The sequence below is a fragment of the Bos indicus x Bos taurus genome, chromosome 20 (genome assembly GCF_003369695.1).
Source record: "Bos indicus x Bos taurus breed Angus x Brahman F1 hybrid chromosome 20, Bos_hybrid_MaternalHap_v2.0, whole genome shotgun sequence".
NCBI classification, from domain to species: Eukaryota; Metazoa; Chordata; class Mammalia; order Artiodactyla; family Bovidae; genus Bos; species Bos indicus x Bos taurus.
This window is the reverse complement of record NC_040095.1, coordinates 3,777,677-3,796,591: the sequence shown is the minus strand read 5'-3', so window position 1 is coordinate 3,796,591 and position 18,915 is coordinate 3,777,677. Positions and strand designations below refer to the sequence as shown.

The window sequence follows — 18,915 nt, the reverse complement described above, 5'->3', positions numbered from 1 at the left end:
GTGGGCAGGAATCCCTTAGAAGAAATGGAGTAGCCATCGTAGTAAACAGAAGAGTCTGAAATGCAGTACTTGGATGCAATCTCAAAGACGACAGAATGATCTCTGTTCATTTTCAAGGCAAACCATTCAATATCACAGCAGTCCAAGTTTATGGCCTGACCAGTAACGCTGAAGATGCTGAAGTTGAACAGTTCTATGAAGACCTACAAACCTTCTAGAACTAACACCCTAAAAGATGTCCTTTTCACTATAGGGGACTGGAATCCAAAAGTAGGAAGTCAAGAGATACCTGGAATAACAGGACTTTGGCCTTGGAGTACAGAATGAAGCAGGGCAAAGGCTAAGAAGAGTTCTGCCAAGAGAATGCACTGGTCATAGCAAACACACTCTTCCAACAACACAAGAGAAGACTCTACACATGGACATCACCACATGGTCAACACCGAAATCAGATTGATAATATTCTTTGCAGCCAAAGATGGAGAAGCTCTATAGAATCAGCAAAAACAAGACTGGGAGCTGACTGTGGCTCAGATCATGAACTCCTTATTGCCAAATTCAGACTTAAATTGAAGAAAGTAGGGAAAGCCACTAGACCATTCAGGTATGACCTAAATCAAATCCCTTATGATTATACAGTGGAAGTGACAAATAGATTCAAGGGATTAGATCTGATAGAGTGCCTGAAGAACTATGGATGGAGTTTCGTGACATTGTACAGAAGGCAGTGATCAAGACCATCTCTAAGAAAAAGAAATGCAAAAAGGCAAAATGGTTGTCTGAGGAGGCTTTACAAATAGCTGAGAAAAGAAGAGAAGCTAAAGGCAAAGGAGAAAAGGAAAGATATACCCATTTGAATGCGGAGTTCCAAAGAATAGCAAGGAGAGATAGGAAGGCCTTCCTCAGTGATCAGTGCAAAGAAATAGAGGAAAACAACAGAATAGGAAAGACTAGAGATCTCTTCAAGAAAATTAGAGATACCAAGGGAACATTTCATGCAAAGTTGGGCACAATAAAGGACAGAAATGGTATGGACCTAACAGAAGCAAAAGATATTGAGAAGAGGTGGCAAGAATACACAGAAGAACTATACAAAAAAGATCCTCATGACCCAGAAAACCACAATGGTGTGATCACTCACCTAGAGTCAGACATCCTGGAATGTGAAGTCAGGTGGGCCTTAGGGAAGCATCACTACGAACAAAGCTAGTGGAGGTGATAGAATCCCAGTTGAGCTATTTCAAATCCTAAAAGATGACGCTATGAAGTGCTGCACTCAATATGCCAGCAAATTTGGAAAACTCAGCAGTGGCCACAGGACTGGAAAAGGTCAGTTTTCATTCCAATCCCAAAGAAAGACAATGCCAAAGAATGTTCCAACTACCGCACAATTGCACTCATCTCATACACTAGCAAAGTAATGTTCAAAATTCTCCAAGCCAGGCTTCAGTAGTATATGAACCGTGAACTTCCAGATGTTCAAGTTGGATTTAGAAAAGGCAGAGGAACCAGAGATCAAATTGCCAACATGCTTTGGATCATCGATAAAGCAAGAGAGTTCCAGAAAAAACATCTACTTCTGCTTTATTGACTACACCAAAGCCTTTGACTGTGTGGATCACAACAAACTGGAAATTTCTTAAAGAGATAGGAATACCAGACCACCTGACCTGCCTCCTGAAAAATCTGTATGCAGGTCAGGAAGCAACAGTTAGAACTGGACATGGAACAACAGATTGGTTCCAAATCGGGAAAGGAGTACGTCAAGGCTGTATACTGCCACCCTGCTTGTTTAACTTCTATGCAGAGTACATCATGAGAAACGCGGGGCTGGAGGAAGCACAAGCTGGAATCAAGATTGCCGGGAGAAATATCAATAACCTCAGATATGCAGATGACACCACCCTTATGGCAGAAAGCAAAGAGGAACTAAATAGCCTCTTGGTGAAAGTGAAAGAGGAGAGTGAAAAAGTTGGCTTAAAATTCAACATTCAGAAAACTAAGACCATGGCATCTGGTCCCATCAGTTCATGGCAAATGGGTAGGGAAACAATGGAAACATTGAGAGACTATTTTTGGGGGCTCTAAAATCACTGCAGATGGTGACTGCAGCCGTGAAATTAAAAGATGCTCCTTGGAAGAAAAGCCATGACTAACTATTAAAAAGCAGAGACATTACTTTGCCAACAAAGGTCCATCTAGTCAAGGCTATGGTTTTTCCAGTAGTCATGTATGGATGTGAGAGTTGGACTATAAAGAAAGCTGAGTGCCAAAGAATTGATGCTTTTGAACTGTGGTGTTGGAGAAGACTCTTGAGAGTCCCTTGGACTGCAAGGAGATCCAACCAGTCCATCCTAAAGGAGATCAGTCCTGGGTGTTCACCGGAAGGACTGATGTTGAAGCTGAAACTCCAATACTTTGGCCACCTGATGCGAAGAGCTGACTCATTTGAAAAGACCCTGATGCTGGGAAAGATTGAGGGCAGGAGGAGAAGGGGACGACAGAGGATGAGATGGTTGGATGGCATCACTGACTCGATGGACTTGAGTTTGAGCAAGCTTTGGGAGTTGGTGATGAACAGGGAGGCCTGGCATGCTGCAGTTCATGGGGTTGCAAAGAATTGGACACAACTGAGCGACTGAACTGAATTGCTCTGGTGGTTCTGCAGTAGAGTCCAAGCTTCCAATGCAGGAGTGTGGGTTTCTGTGAACCCACTTGCCCCTTGGCATGCCCAAAATATTTTTAAAAGAAATAAATAATCATGATGGCTCACAAAGCAATGAGCATGGGATGTTATCCTTGGCTCTTCTCATGCCCTTCCTCCCACTGCACCCACTAGTCGCACACCCTGTCATTCCCACCTCCCTGTCAGGAATCCTTCCTCTGTGAAGGTTGGCCACCATGTAGCCCTCCTGGACTACCGTGTGGCTGCCAGCTAAGCCCCTGCCCACTCTTGTTCCCCTGCAAGCTCTTCACTTGCTGTGCCAGGAGGAATTTTTTAATGCAAAGCTCAGGTTGTATCTCTGTCCCTCTCAGAACCTCTCCTGCACTGCCCATTGGATTTCAAAGAAAACGCAGCCTCCACATCTCCTGCCGACCTGTATCCTCCACTTCTCCATGCGGGGGGCGGGGGGGGGGGGTCCTTTGCACTTGCTGTTGCCCCTGCAGGAATAGTCTTGTTTGTGCTCCCCACCTGCTCAGAGAAGACAGCCCTGCCGTCTCTCAGTGGACACTGTGTTGTATGTGGAGTGTGTGTGTCTGTGTGTGTTGTGTCTGTGAGTGCATCTGCGGCTCCAGCTAGTGCCCCAGAGGCTTTTGGCGATGGCCCCTCTCCTCCCACATCTCGTGCCCCACCATCGCCAGCAGCCTGTTTACCGTTTTTCAGAGCCTCTTCCTCTGGGGAGCCTCCTGCCTCCCCAGGTAGAAGGGGTTGCTGCCCTCCCTCGCCCCCACGCCCACGTGTTCCCAGCACTGCTTATCATTTCCATGCCTCTCTTGAGACCCTGCACGCAGCACGGAGCCTGACACTCAGGACCTGCTCACGGAATGGGTCTCTGCCCTTCAGAAGCGTTGTGTTTGTGAACCTGAGTTCTGAAGCCCAGCTGGCTGTTTTCAGTCTCAGATCTGTGACCCTACTGTGTGACCCTGAGCAAGTGACTTGACTTCTCTGAGCATCAGTCTCACCTGTGAAATGGGGTAACAGCTGTGCCTGTCCCATAGGGTTACTGTGAGCCCAAAGCAGGTGGCGTAAAAAGTGCTTGGCAGGGTACCTGGTGTACAGTAAGGGCTCAAGCACGTTGGCGGCTGGTGTGCTTCTGTGCCTGCGGGAGCCTGACTTGCAGTGGCCTGCACTGAACGCTTGCTGAACTGACATGTTCTCCTCTCTGTTTGCAGAGCTGGACAGAGGCCTCACTGAGCCCCAGATTCAGGTGGTTTGCCGCCAGATGCTGGAAGCCCTCACCTTCCTGCATGGCAAGAAGATCATCCACCGGGACCTGAAAGCCGGCAACGTGCTCATGACCCTCGAGGGGGACATCAGGCTGGGTAAGGGGCATCTCGGGCGAGGTGGGAAGGCAGAGCCCCGCACTACCCACCTGAGGTTTGGGCCCAGCCTCTGTGGACAGGAGGGAGTGTGAGTCCGCACTCCCATGGGATGCTGAGGTCCTTCTAGTCTGTCCGCGTCAGCGGGGCACGGTTCCTATTGTGGCTGCATCTAACCCAGGGTTCTCAACTGAGGGAGAGTTTATCCCCCAGGGACACTGGCGGTGTCTGGAGACATCTCTGATTGTTGCAACTAGGGGAGGGGAGAGACCCCTGGAACCTGGTCTGTGGAGGTGATGGGGGCCCAGCACCCTGTAGCACACAGTCAGCCCCTCGCTGCCAACCATGATCTCGTCCGCGGGCTGGCAGTGCCTCAAGGAGGCGCTGGTCCAGCCCCTTGTGCTCCTGCTTTTGATAGAATTTGAGGGAAAGTGACAGATGGAGGTCCATTTGCAGGTGGAAAATAGTACATCAGGGGCATATATCGAAACCTTATTTTTTTTTTCATTATGGATCCCCTCTCTTCGTTTTTTTTCCAACTGTGGTGAAATATACATAGGGTTACCAGATGACACAGTGGTAAAGAATCCACCTGCCAATGCAGGAGATGTGGGCTCAACCCCTGGGTCAGGAAAATCCCCTGGAGGAGGAAATGGCAAACCCACTCCCGTATTCTTGCCTGGAAAACCCCATGGACAGAGGAGCCTGGCAGGCTGCAATCCATGGGGTCACAAAGAGTTGGACTCCACTGGGCAACTGAGCACACACACAAAATCCTCATAACATAAAATTTATCATTTTAGCTATTTGTCAGTGTCTAGTTCAGGGGCACAAAATGCATCCACACTGCTGTGCAGCCGCCACCGTCACCCGTCTCTGGGACTTCGTCATCTGCCCGAACTGTGCGCATTAAGCAGCGTCCCTCCCCGTTCTCTGACCCGGCTCCCGCCAGCCACCGTTCTCCTCCAGGTCTCTCTACAAGTGCAATCATTTGTGTTCTCGTAACTGGCTTATTTCTCTTAGCACAATGTCCTCAAGGTCCATCCATGTGGTAGCATGTGTCATAACTTCTTTGTATTTTTAATACGTTTTTAAACCAAAATAACACACGTCTGTGTCCTCTGCTTTTACTACCTCCTTTCCCTGTCCCCACCGCCGAGACAATAGCTTTTAACTCTTCCCGCATCTACTCCTTCATTGTTGTATAAATGCCTATAATGCTATTTTTTGAAGCAATGATGTTCATTGTTTGATGAAAAAGCTCTGTGTGTTTGTTATAGAAAATGCGCACAGTGCAGGAAGGTTTAAAGGGAAAGTCAGAAAGTGCGTGCAGTCTCACCCTCCAGACCTTGGCTCTGAGTTACCTCTGCCTGCCTTGTCCGTAGAAGGATGTGCGGATAGAGAGGATTTAGGGGGTGATATTAACAGTAGAGAGATGGCAATCTCTTGTTAATCGTTTAACTACATTCGCCCCTACTTTCTACTGACATCCTCCTTTGAGAGTAAATAGTTCATTCACCTGCAGCCGCTCCTCTTCCTCAGCCCTGAGCTTTTCACTCAGAAGCGTCATTGTGTGCGGTTTCTCTAGCAGCTCCCTCCGTGTCCTTCTTTGTTTCTGGCTGTGCTGGGGCTTGGCTGTGGCTCACAGGGTGTTCGTTGCGGTGTGCGGGCTCCTCTGGTTGAGTTGCACAGGCCACAGGGTGGGCAGGCTCGGTAGTTGGAGTGCTTGGGCTTGGTTGCCCCGGGTTATGTGAAATCTTAGTTCCCTGAGTAGGGGTTGAACTCATGTTCCCTGCATTGGAAGGCAGATTCTTAACCACTGTACCCTCAGGGAAGTCCCTACCTTCGTCTCTTGAAGGAACATTTTAGTTATGTCCATAAGAACCTGCAGCACCAGCGAGCCCCTGTGATAGAGAACCTCAGCGATAATCAGGACTGGCACAGACACGGCACGGCTCCTCCATCCCCGCTTTGAGGACTCCGGAGCTCAGAGACGGGAGGGCCTGCCGCAGACCTGCTGAGGACAGAGGCGGGCCGAGCCCAGGCCACTGGGAGCCGAGAGCTGGAGGTCTTACACGAGCGATGCGAGACCAGTGGGTTCTCAGATTTAGTGCTTCTTGGTCACCTGGTGGGCTTCTGAGTCTCAGCTTGCTGGGTACATCTCTTGGGGTTTCTGTCTGTGGAGGGGGCCAAAGAACCTGCGTTTCTCATAAGCTCCCAGCTGATGCTGCCGATCCGAGGGACCACACTTGGAGAACCTCAGCTCTGAACCCTCAGGAACCAAAGCCTGGTCAGTGGTAGCATCAGCGTTACCTGGGAGCTTGTTAGAAGTTCTCTGTCCCCAAGAGGGTAAGGTTGGTGCTCTCTTGAAGTGAGCTGTGTGAGAGGGCTTCTCATAACCAGGCATGAGCGAGGCCACACTCGGTTCTGTTCCTGGAGACACGGCTCCTTGGGACCCTGAGGCCCAGCCCCCATGTGCTATGGCTGTCCTTCCTCCTGTTTCATCCTCTTAGCTGGAGAGGCTAAGAGCTTGCACCCTGGAGCCTGAGAGTGTGTGTGTGCTTAGTCGCTGTCATGTCTGACTCTTTGCGACCATGGACTGTAGCCCACTAGGCTCCTCTGTCCATGGGATTCTCCAGGCCAGAATACTGGAGTGGGTGGCCATGTCCTCCTCCAGGGGGTCTTCCCAACCCAGGGATCGATCCCAGTTCTCCTGCATTGCAGGCGTGTTCCTCACTGTTTGAGCCACCAGGGAAGGCCAGGGAGACCTGGGTTCAGATCCAAGTCTGCGCCCAGCTCTTTGACCTTGGATATGCATGTCACCTCACCTGCTGCCTGTGGACTTCCTCATCTGTATAACTGAAGTGACAATGAAGGCTCATCCAGAGCTTTGTGATACTGGTTATAAGAAGATAGAGTAAGCTCTCCAGAAAAGCCAGCTGTAATTCCTGCTGTTTTGTCGTGTCTGGTGTGTGCCAAGCCCTGTCCTGTGCTGGGCTCTGGGGACGGCAGGACAGAGACCCCCGTCCTCCTCCTGCAGGCTTCCCAGGCCAGTGGGGAGACACGGGAGCATCGGGACTGGGGAAGGAGCCGGTGCTGGGGTGCGGGTGTGCAGGGAGGGGTGGCCTGTTCCCCTACTTGGGCCTGAGGGTTGGGTGTTTATGATTCTAGAGACTTGGTGAGAGGATAGTTTGAGCTGGGTTGTGAAAAGGCAGGTAGGTACTTGCCAGGTAAACCAGCTTGGGCAGAGAGGTCCAGCCTTGTGGGCAGAGGCGCCGAGTAAGGAGGCCCGGTAGTATATTTTGTGGGGAGTGATGGTAAAAATAATAACACATATGTGTTGGGTCTCTGAAGCATCATCTAGACACCAGCCATTAGACAGAGTGCTTTCTAGATGTGATCTCATTTACTCAGCACTCCAGGGGACACTTGGGAGAGGGGAGGGAACTGTACCCATCATGGTGTGGCACCGAAGCCCATGCTAGCGTGAGATGCTCAGGGTCGGTCCACAGAGGCGAGAAGCAGCGGAGTTTGGGCTCGCGTCCCTCTGGCTCCGGCTGCTAGTGGACCGGCTCTGTCAAAGGTGGAGGGAAGGCAGGAAGGGCCAGGTCAGGCAGAGTCTTGGGACGGGAGAGTCTCATGTGCCCTGGGGAACTCAAGGCAAACCTTCGGCTCAGCCTTCAAGAACGTGTCAAACAGAGAAGGCAGGACACACAGAGCCTGGGTCTGCAGCAGCCTGAGGGGTCAGCGGGGAAGCTCAGGGTGGAGACAGCAGGCAAGGATGTGCCCGGTGGGGCCTCATTTCCCATGCTGTTTCCCCCACCACGGCCCCGCTGTCCGGGGGGTGGGGGCACTGACTTCCCGAGCAGACTCCAGAATCCCACCTGGAACCCAGCAGAGATGGGACGTAAGCAGATGGGGGCGTCAGCTTTCCCAGTGACTTGGCAGAGGCTGCTGAGAAAACCAGGAAGCCAACTAAGGAGGAAGAACCGTTCAGGGGGAGTTGAGTGTGCGAGTATTTACACAGTTACCACTGGGCCCTGGGAGCTGTGGTGTGGACGCCTGCTGAGACCTAATGTTCTGTTTTGGAAAATCATCCTTCCCCCTGGGGCCGGAAATCTGCAGCCTGGCAAGCAGTGGAGGAAGCTTGGGAGGTGGGGTGGCAGTCTGTCTGCCTCTTCTTGGGCCCCTGGAGGCACCCCCACTCCCCTGCATGGCCTTATGCAACCCAGGGCTGTGTTAGAGAATTGCTCAGCAGCTCTGCCTCCCAGGCAAGGATGTGGCCTCACTGGAGACACTGTTTGTGCTTCTCAGTGGAACGGGAATAAATGGAAAGGAGCACAGTGAACTGAGCAAAGTGTGGGCCCTAGACACAGACAAGCCTGGTTCAGATCCTGGTTCTGCCACTTCTGAGCTGAATAAACACATTTAACCATTCAGGCCTCAGTCTTCTCATCTGTGCAATGGGTGTAACAACAGAATCTCCCTGCAGAGTTGTGACCTGTGAGCTAAAGCACAAAGTAACTATCACAGGGAAGCTAAGGGTAATGTTCCTCTTGCTGCTAGGCATTTGGTTTCTTCCTCGTGTTAAGTGTTTACTTCTGTCTAGGATTTCAAACTTCCTCTGAGATTCACTGGATAGTCGCCAAGCAGAGCAGGCATTCCAGCTCTGGGTGGGTGTGAAGAAGTTTTCCCTGGCTGGTGGGGATCCGTTTGTGCAGAGAGAGAAAGGAAGAGTGTCTGCTGTCTGAGACAGTTCAGATATAAAGTAGGGTAAGGACTCTGAGGTCCAAAGATCTGTGTTTTTGTCCTGGATCTGTCCTTGGCCTTGGATGAGTCAGCTAACCCTTTTGAACCACAGTGTCCTCAGACAGACTGGGCTGATAGTTCTTACCTCATGAGTTGGTATGGTGATTTAATGAGACACTACACGCAAAGCATCTATAGGTGCCCAGCCCGTCAGAGAGGCCTATCATACGCTGAGTTTTTTCCTGGGCTGAGGAATGACTCAGTGTTGTCGTGAGGAGGAATGGTCCTCATTCTCCAGAGAATCGTGTTCCTCTCCCCAGAGGCGCTTCTCTGAAGATGGGAGTGGAATTTCACAACTTTTTGGATCTTTCAAGTTCCAAGATGAGGTCTGAACTGCCCTAAAAACCAGAGTGCCCGACACAGAGCCCGACACATAGTGGGTGCTCAGTAAGTAGTAGAAACGAGCACTGCCGTTCCTTTAGCAGCCTATGACACTGCAGGATCCCTAGTTCCCAAAAGCGCCCTGATATTCAGGAGCCCTAGCAGGTGGGCCTGGCAGGGACCAATCACCTGCCTCTCACCCCAACCTGGACCCTAACCCCAAATCCCTTTTTGCTGCTGCCAGCAGGCTGGAGTCCTGGTTCTTTTATGATGGCGACCAGGCACTGAGCCAGTGTTTAATATGTAACTCACTGAATCCTCACAGATGACTGCTAACATTCTACAGAGGAAGGATTTGGCACCTAGAGAGGTTAATTAACTTACCCAAGGTCGCAAAGCTAGTCTGAGGAACAACTGGCTTCAGAGCCCAAGTGCTTAACCACTACCCTCCTTAGACTCTCCTGGTGGCAGATGATAGAAGCTGGTCTCATGTGACTTAAGGCAGACAGGATAATGTGTGTATAGGGTATACGGAACCTTGTTGGGACAGATGCAAGTTGTATATTTGCAGCTGGAGATGTGTGGTTGGACCCTGGAAAACATTGCTGCCCTGAATGTCCCTGGTTTCTGCCTTTCTGTGCATGTTGGTTAGGCTCTCAGTGTAAGCCCTCACCCACAGCTTCTGGCTGCTGCTGCTGCTGCTAAGTCACTTCAGTCGTGTCCGACTCTGTGCGACCCCATAGACGGCAGCCCATCAGGCTCCCCCATCCCTGGGATTCTCCAGGCAAGAACACTGGAGTGGGTTGCCGTTTCCTGCTCCGATGCATGAAAGTGAAAAGTGAAAGTGAAGTCGCTCAGTTGTGTCCGACTCTTAGCGACCCCATGGACTGCAGCCTACCAGGCTCCTCCGTCCATGGGATTTTCCAGGCAAGAGTACTGGAGTGAGGTGCCATTGCCTTCTCCGCAGCTTCTGGCTAAGTGTTCACTTTTCCCAGTACCACCTCCTGCAGAGTGAGCTGAGCCACAGCATTTCACATCTCAGAGTCAATAATCCCAGTGAAGAGTTCTGATGGGCCCAGCGTGGCTCAGATGCAGATTCCCGGTCCAACTGGGGAGGCCTAGCAAGCAGGCTTCTCTGACTGGCCCGGCTTGTAGTCACCCTGTGAGAATTGGGCCGGCGTATGTATCAATATGACAGTCTCCCTTGCCACCATAGAACAGTGTGGTTGTGGGTGGGGGACATGGTTTTCCAGAAGCAGAAAAGATTTGGAGTTGCTAAAAAAACAACTGCTGTCTACTCTAGACTGACACAGCCTGTTGGAGTAATAGCGACCCAGAAAAGGGAGTGAGTGAGGTGGAAGTGGATGGAAAACAAAGGACTGAATTTGCAATTGACTTGAGAAAGGGAAACGACTAGAAAAATGAAGAGTTATGGGAGAGAAGAGAGGATGAAGGCAGTGGGAGTGGGAGGCCGAAGACAGAGGGGACTAAATGGGAAAACAAAGCCCTTATTAGGGGTCCCCTATACCTGGTTGCCTGAAAAACAAAACAAAAATGGAAATAGAAAAATAGAGCAGTTCTTTCGGTCTCACAGTTGGTTGTATAATATGACCCCGTTGGACTTTTCCTGGTGGTACTGTGGATGAGACACGGGACACGGGTTCGATCCCTGGTCTGGGAAGATTCCACATGCCAAGGGACAAGTAAGCCTGTGAGTCACGACTGAGCCCGAGTGTTGCAACTCCTGAAGCCTCGTGCCTAGAGCCTGTGCTCTGTAACAAGAGAAGCCTGGGCATTGCAACCAAGAGTAGCCGGTAATTGCAACTCGTGCATAGCAGCGAAGATCCAATGCAGCCAAAAATTAATTAGTTTAAAAGATATGACCCCATTTACTAGATGAAGAAAATGAGGCTCAGAAACAAGAAATAGTTTGTCTCAAATCACTGTAGAATCTTTTCACTTCCCTGCTTGGTACTGTTTCCGTGATATTCCTAGGAAGACAGATGTCCTGGTAGTTATTATGAGAGAGATTATGGGTTATTGGTAGACACCTCCTTCTTTTGAGCCCAGGCATGCCTCTGGCTGCCCTGATCCAGAGGAAGGAGGCCCCTGGGCTCCCAGGGCTGGGTGGTGGAAGCCTTTGATTCTCCCATCCCTACCCCAGTTTTAGCAGGTCCTAAACCCTCGGTGAGGCTTCACTGTTCTGTCTGCACCGTGAGGCCTGTGGCTAGTGTTTGCCTGCAGGGTCACTGCCAGCGTTTTCGATGGGACAGTTTTTGCCACGTAAGGAAGGGCAGCATCCCTGGCTCTTGCTCACTAAACGGCAGCAGTTCTTTGCTGTGGCAGCCTGACTGCCCATTTATTTCCAAATGCTTCCTGGGGCAGGTGGCACCACCCTGGGTTGAGGCCTACCGGGAAAGCTCTCAGGTAAGCCCTGACCTAGCTGGACTGTGGACCCCCTGGGCATGGGGTGGAGGGTCCAGGAGAGGAGGGCTGCTGGGCAGCGGCTGGCTCTAGCTTGCCTGGCATTGTCTGGGAAAAGGCTGCTCTTATATTGGATTCTTGTGGTCGCCTGCAGTTAAGGGGACAGATGAGAGAGTCTCCTGTATAACTTCATGCTGTTCACTGCCTCCCTGTGTGCACAGAGCGTGATATGTAATGCATGTATACTGTTATGTAGTTTTCTGATTGTAAAAGTTATGTGTGCAGTTTACACATGTATGGAAAGATATGTACAATGGTATTCACTGCAGCAGTATTAGTAACAGCAAGAAATCAGAAGTGATCCAGTTTACTCCGGTAGAGGATTATTTGAATAAGTTATGGTATGTCATACAGTAGAATCTTTTTCAGTTATTGAAAATGAAGTTGTAGAAAATGATAATCTTTTGTTAAGATGTATGTACATACTGTGAAAGGGAAAAAAACAAGTTGCAAAATAGTATGTTTAATCCGATTTCATTCTTTGAAAAGCAGCAAATACCTGAAAATTTTATATATATGTATATATATGTGCTTACTCGCTCAGTTGTGTCCGACTCTTCGCGACCCCAAGACTGCAGCCCACCAGGCTTCTCTGTCCGTGGGATTCTCCAGGCAAGAATACTGGAGTGGGTTGCCATTTCCCATACATACATATACATATATGTATGGGCTTCCCTGGTCGCTCAGTGGTGAAGAGTCTGCCTGTGATTCAGGAGGCCCAGGTCCGATCCCTGAGTTGGGAAGATCCTCTGGAGGAGAGCATGGCAGCCCACTCTAGTACTCTTGCCTGGAGAATTCCATGAACAGAGGAGCCTGGTGGGCTACAGTCCATAGGATTGCAAAGAGTCAGACAGGACTGAAGCAACTATACAGCAGCATGTGTGTGTGTGTGTATATACACACACACACAGACAATTTTTTATGATTTTATTTACATATGTGATTTTTATTTATATCAATAAGTCTAGAGCTAGATGCAACAATTTCATAAGTGTTTATCACTGCCAGGATTATGGACACTTTTTATTGTGTGAATGTCTGAATTTTTGATAATCAGCATTGCCTTGGTAGTAAGTAAATATATTTAAGAATGACTATATAGGTAGATATAGCCCTATAGACAATTAGGAATAAGACCCACAAAGAAGGAAATTAAAGTCCCTTCTGATCTTGCCGGAATGTACCACTGTCAGCTTCCTTCCAGTCTTTTTTCTCTGCTCAGAACAGTGGGACCAGAGAGTGGTAAAGCACACAGACTTAGAGGCACATCTGTCCTTCATGCTGGGCGACCATCCACAAGTTACTTAATCTCTCTAAACGTCACTGTCCTCATCTGTAAAATAAGGATAATAATTTTCCCTGTCCCAAAGGGTCATAGATACAAATGATAAATATATAGTAATATATATGCTGATGAGATGCAAGGTGATATGTAGAGGAAGGCAAATGATAACACGTCAGCCTCTTTGGGTAGTGCTGCACACCCAGCTGGAGAAGGCAGTGGCACCCCACTCCAGTGCTCTTGCCTGGAAAGTCCCATGGGCGGAGGCGCCTGGTGGGCTGCAGTCCATGGGGTTGCTAATAGTCGCACACGACTGAGCGACTTCACTTTCACTTTTCCCTTTCATGCATTGGGGAAGGAAATGGCAACCCACTCCAGTGTTCTTGCCTGGAGAATCCCAGGGACGGGGGAGCCTGGTGGGCTGCCATCTATGGGGTCACAGAGTCGGACACAACTGAAGAGACTTAGCAGCAGAAGCAGCAGCACACCCAATAAGTTGTCAGTAAATAGTAGTTTTTATTAGATCAACATGTAGTTTTTCTTTTTTTTAATGAGATCATGGTATATATACCTATATTAATATATATATATATATTTTCCAGTCAGCTTTTTAAAAAAATTGAATAATATCAGATAACCCCTCATATCCTTAAACGTTCCTTAGAAACATGGTTACTTCATATTTTTCTTTCATTCCATCGCTTGTGCAAACCATGATTAACTTATGAATCCCCCGAGGTTGGCTATTTGGGCGTCTCGTGAGGTTTCTCGCACGACCCTCTGGGTGGTGTGGCGACGGGCATGCCTGTGTGTGTGTGTGTGGGTCTCAGTCTGTGATCGCACCGTTTAGAGGGCTGCTCAGAAGCAGGACTGTTGCATGGGTGTGGTGTGTCAGGCGGCGTTGATTCCTGAGGCCAGAGTGCCCTTCACGCTGGATGCGCCGGTTCACACCCCCCCGCAGAGTGTGAAGTTCTTTTACCACATCCTGGCCCCCACCGGGTTTTACTTAAAAACAAAAACAACCCCCGCAACTTACCACATGTATTTCAGCTTTTCAAACCATAAAAGCAATGCACACTCTCTATGAAGTGTACACAGTAAAAAACGTAAGGCCACCTCAGTACACTGCCCCCACCAAAGTCCCACTCCCGGGGAGGTGGTCACGACTAAGTCTGATGGCGTACACTGCCCCCTCCAAAGTCCTGCTCCCGGGGAGGTGGTCATGACTAAGTCTCATGGCGTACACTGCCCCCGCCAAAGCCCCACTCCCGGGGAGGTGGTCACGACTAAGTCTGATGGCCTCCCAGACCATTTTCTGTGCTTACGGACGTCTGTGTGTTCACAGTATGCACGTGCCGTTCTTCTTAAGATATAACTGGAGTCCACACTGTCCATTTCACACTGTGCATTGGGCTGTCAGCACGCTGGAGGGAATAGCGTGTTATGGACCAGCTTCCAAATTAGCACAAAGGCAAGCTCATCCTTTTTACGAACTGCATGTGATTACATGGTCTGCTGCTGCTGCTGCTGCTAAGTCGCTTCAGTCCTGTCCGACTCTGTGCGACCCCACAGACGGCAGCCCACCAGGCTCCCCGTCCCTGGGATTCTCCAGGCAAGAACACTGGAGTGGCTTGCCATTTCCTTCTCCAATGCATGACAGTGAAAAGTGAAAGGGAAGTCGCTCAGTCGTGTCCGACTCTAGTGACCCCATGGACTGCAGCCTACCAGGCTCCTCCGCCCACGGTCTGAGTGAGCCTCAGTTTCCTGAACTGTCCGCCAGTCAGGGTTCAGCAGCAGCTCAGGTCACTTCCAGTCTTTCCCTCTTTTGAATAATGCTTTAGAAGCTTCCATGTGTATTTGAAGTCCGGTTTGGGGTTTATTTCCAGAGGTAGAATTATTGTCAAACATGTTTTCTTTTTCCATTGTTTGTTTTTGGCTGCAGCATGCAGGGAGCATGGAGTCTTTACCCGTGGACTGGTGGGGAAGGCCCGCAAACATATGTCTTAAGGCCCAGTTTTGTCTTTTTTTTCCTGTTTTTTCATTTATCTTGTTCATTTGATAGCCCTGTTGAGTGTTTCACGTGGCAGATGCAGCATCAGGTACAGCTGTGGACAAAGCAGAAATGGCCTCTTTCCTTATGGAAGTGATAGTGTATAGAGTCCCCACATGTCTGCTGCTTTGTCTCTGATTCTTGTTTTAAAATAGGAGAAGGGGAGAGAGGAATGTTTTCAACCACAGAGACTGCCTGGTGAAAATCCCCTTTGAACTGTCTGAGAGCAGCCGTCTACCTGTCGGGGGACATGGCTTATAAAGTCCATTCAGGGAGCAAACAGCTGGGGCCCCCCTGCCCCCTGCCCAGGGACAGCCCAAGGTTCCTGGGCTTCGGGGAGGGGCCGACCCCCCCCCCCCAGCCTGGGCCCCAGAAGCGGAAGTAGCAACCACCCAAGAAGCTGGCAGGCGCTTGTTTTAGGGAGGACCCTGGGGACCAACTGTGTGTCATTTTGAAAGTTGGTGGTTTCTGCTTTTCCACTCCCTTCTTTGGAAGGGACCAGTGGGTGCTGAGATATGGGAGTAGCCAGCTCCAGTGTCTCTCCTGGAAGCCTCACCCTGGGTCTGAGAGGCAGTCCCTCTTCCTCAGAGGTGTTCTGGGATGGCATGTCAGCCGTTGTTGGTGTTTATATGGGGAGCCAGGCCCACGTGGGTGCCCGTCCTCACCCCTGGGTCCAGAAGGGTGGTGACGTGTCCAGGCCAACAGGGCAGAGCTGGCCCCTCACCTGGGTTTCCTGGGCTTTGCATCTCACCCTGTAGCTGCTGCTGCTCCCACCCTGAAAGGCAGCAGCTCTCCAGCCCCAGTAGCCAGCCTGTCCTGTGAGCACTTCCCTCAGCTGACCAAGTAGCTCTTGTCCAGTTAGCACTGACTAAGGCTCAGAGGCCAGCAGTCCTGACCATTCCCAGGAGGAGGTCTCAGTACAGCCTCGTCCTCGTCCCCGCCTCAGACTCTCGGGAGTACAGCTCAAGTACCCCATGGAATACTCACTATCATGATGGAGCACTTACCACGAGCTGGGCTTGGAGCTGAGTGCCTTGGTGTGTCGTTTCATCCTCACTGCAGCTCTGCAGAGTGAGTTCTACAGTCTCACCCCGTGTCACTGCGGGGACACTGAGGCTTGGAGGCTTGGTAACTGTCCTGGCCCCTGCCTGTCTCTCCCCTTATCTAAGACCACCCCTTCCAGCCATGCTGCCCTCCCCATCCTGGGCCCTCCAGCCAGCTTGTTTCCTATGCCTGGAAATACGTTCCCCTAGCCCTTGACCTGTCTAAACTGCACGCACCAGCCCTGTCTCTGCCTTATCCCTGCATGGCCCTTCCCATTACCAGGAGTCCCATGGTGTGGAGGGCCTGTTTCTACCACTAGAAAAACAGGCCAATGAGGGTGAAGGTTTTGTTTCCTCTCTGTGCCTACAACAGTGCCTGGCACATAATAGATATTTGTTGAATGAATGAATTGCCTGGAAATGAAAAAAAAAAATTTTTTTTTATGAATTTAAGTTTTTATTTGTGTGTTTCACTGTAGTGCTGTGACAACAAAATGACATCTGTATACCAGAGCATACATATATCAACAGTAGGATGTAACGTCTCATTACAGCACTGCTAGAATATTTAGCTTTTTGTAGGACGCATAAGCATGTGAGATGGCCACGCCGAATAATCTTCTGGGTTTTTCCTTAGCTGGACTTCTTCCAGGTCCCGCCTTCCTTGTCTCTTGAGTCCTGCACCCCCGTCTCCCCATCATGTCACACAATTGTGAACAGACACAGTTGGTGTTCATGGGATTGCCAGCTGCCTCCACCACTAAACTTCGAGTTGCCAGAGGGCACGGACTTAGTTTGCTTTTTCCCCACTGTGTTCTCTGCTCCAGCTCATGGGTGGTTCCAGATGAACTTAAATGAATAGATGAAAGAAGGCAGTGACACAGAAGGGGTGAACCTGGAGCCCCGCTCTCTCGTGCTCAGGCCTGTCGCTCAGCATGTAGCTGAGCTCAGCGCCGTACCCGCTCCTGGTTTGAAAGTGTGAGTCTGAGTGAAACTGCCGAGCGTGGCTTCCAGACCCAGGTGGCGGCTCTCAGGGCGGCTGGCTGTTGCCACTCCAGTGGTTCCCTCAGTGTGTTGCTTCCTCTTGAGTTCAGCTTTTAATCCAGGTGGAGCTTGGCGTCGGAAGGCTGGAGCACTGGAGAAAATTCCTCTTTGTGGTGCTGGCTTCTTCCCTTAGCAATGGGTGGTGGTGATGGATGTGTGTAAAGAGAAATTGTATTATTTTGTTAATCCTGAAAGTCAAATGCTTTTGTAATGGCAAACTTCAGAAAAGTGGAAGAAACCTCATCTTGTCTCTCTGCCCATGGACAACGATTTAAGCAAGCTAGTACATTTCCTCCAATAATTCAAACTGTAGTTTTGCTCTTTTGGGGGGAGGTAGGGTATAATTCCAACCATACAATATATTCAAATATGCATCCTTTCCCTTTCCTGTTGAGCCTATATAAATATACCAATAAAATATTTTCATATTCTATTAAACATTGAATATTTCAATATTTGTTAGGACTTCCCAGGTGGCACTGGTGGTAAGGAGCCTGCCTGCCTATGCAGGAGACGTAAGAAATGTGGGTGTGATCCCTGGGTCGGGAAGGTCCCCTGGAGAAGGGCATGGCAACCCACTCCAGTATTCTTGCCTGGAGAACCCCATGGACAGAGGAGCCTGGTGGGTTATAGTCCACAGAGTCACACAGAGTTGGACACTATTGAAGTGGCTTAGCACACATGGTGTTTTAAAATTTTAATTTATTCTCCCCTACATTTTTATTCAGATATAATTGACATTCAGCACTATGTCAGTTTAAGGTTACATCATAACGATTGGACTTACATACACCATGAAATGATTATCATGATAAATTTAGTGAATATCCATTTGTGTGGTTACAAAGTAAAAGAAAAAAATTTTTTCCTTATGACGAGAACTCTTAGGATTTACTCTCTTAACAACTCTCATATATAACATATAGTAATGTTATATTTATTTATATATATATTTATTGTGCTTAATTATATTTAAGCATATTTAAGTACATTCCTAGTACTTATTTATCTTATAACTGCAAGTTTGTACCTTTTGACTAATTTCATCTAATTCTCCTTCCCCCAACCCCCCATAGATCCGATCTCTTTTTCTGTGAGTTTGTTTGTTTGTTGACAACACTATATTGACTCCTGGTGTAAAACGTAGTAAGTTGATTTTTCTACACATTATAAAATGATCACCGCTATAAGACCATCTATTGCCGCACAAAGATATTACATTATTACTGACTGTATTCCCTACGCTGTACATTTCATTCCTAGGAGTCATTTATTTTATAACTGGAAATTTGTACCTCTTAGTCTCCCTCATCTATTATCATTATTAAGTGTATATTAAAGTTGAATATTATGTACAATTCAGTATTGAAATATTGAATAAGATATTTTAAAACTTTAATGACTATAAAATATTCCACCATATGTGTGTGTATCACACTTAATCTGTTCAGTTATTTAGTCTTTACCTTCTTTCTTGGTTTTCCTGGTGGCTCAGATGCTGAAGAATCTGCCTGCAGTACAGGAGACCTGGGTTTAATCCCTGGGTTGGGAAGATTGCCTGGAGAAGGAAATGGCAACCTACTCCAGTATTCTTGCCTGGAGAGTTCCATGGACAGAGGAACCTGGTGGAAATACAGTCCATGGGGTTGCAACGAGTCGGACACGACTGAGCAACTAACATACTTCTTTCTTATTGTTGTTGTCAGTCGCTCAGTCATGTCCAACTCTTTGTGACCCCATGGACTGCAGCACGCCAGGCTTCCCTGTCCTTCACCATCTCCCGGAGCTGCTCAAACTCATGTCCATTGGGTCAGTGATGCCACCCAACCATCTCATCCTCT

General features: G+C 49.1%; 1 protein-coding gene across 1 annotated transcript in view; it reads left to right on the top strand.

Moving 5' to 3' along the window:
• STK10 (serine/threonine kinase 10) overlaps window positions 1-18,915 on the top strand; it is a 124,453-nt gene that overhangs the window by 53,175 nt on the left and 52,363 nt on the right. The window contains exon 4 of the mRNA XM_027520253.1: window positions 3,895-4,044. Coding sequence (XP_027376054.1) covers window positions 3,895-4,044 — 150 coding nt within the window. The remainder of the gene's footprint in view (window positions 1-3,894; window positions 4,045-18,915) is intronic.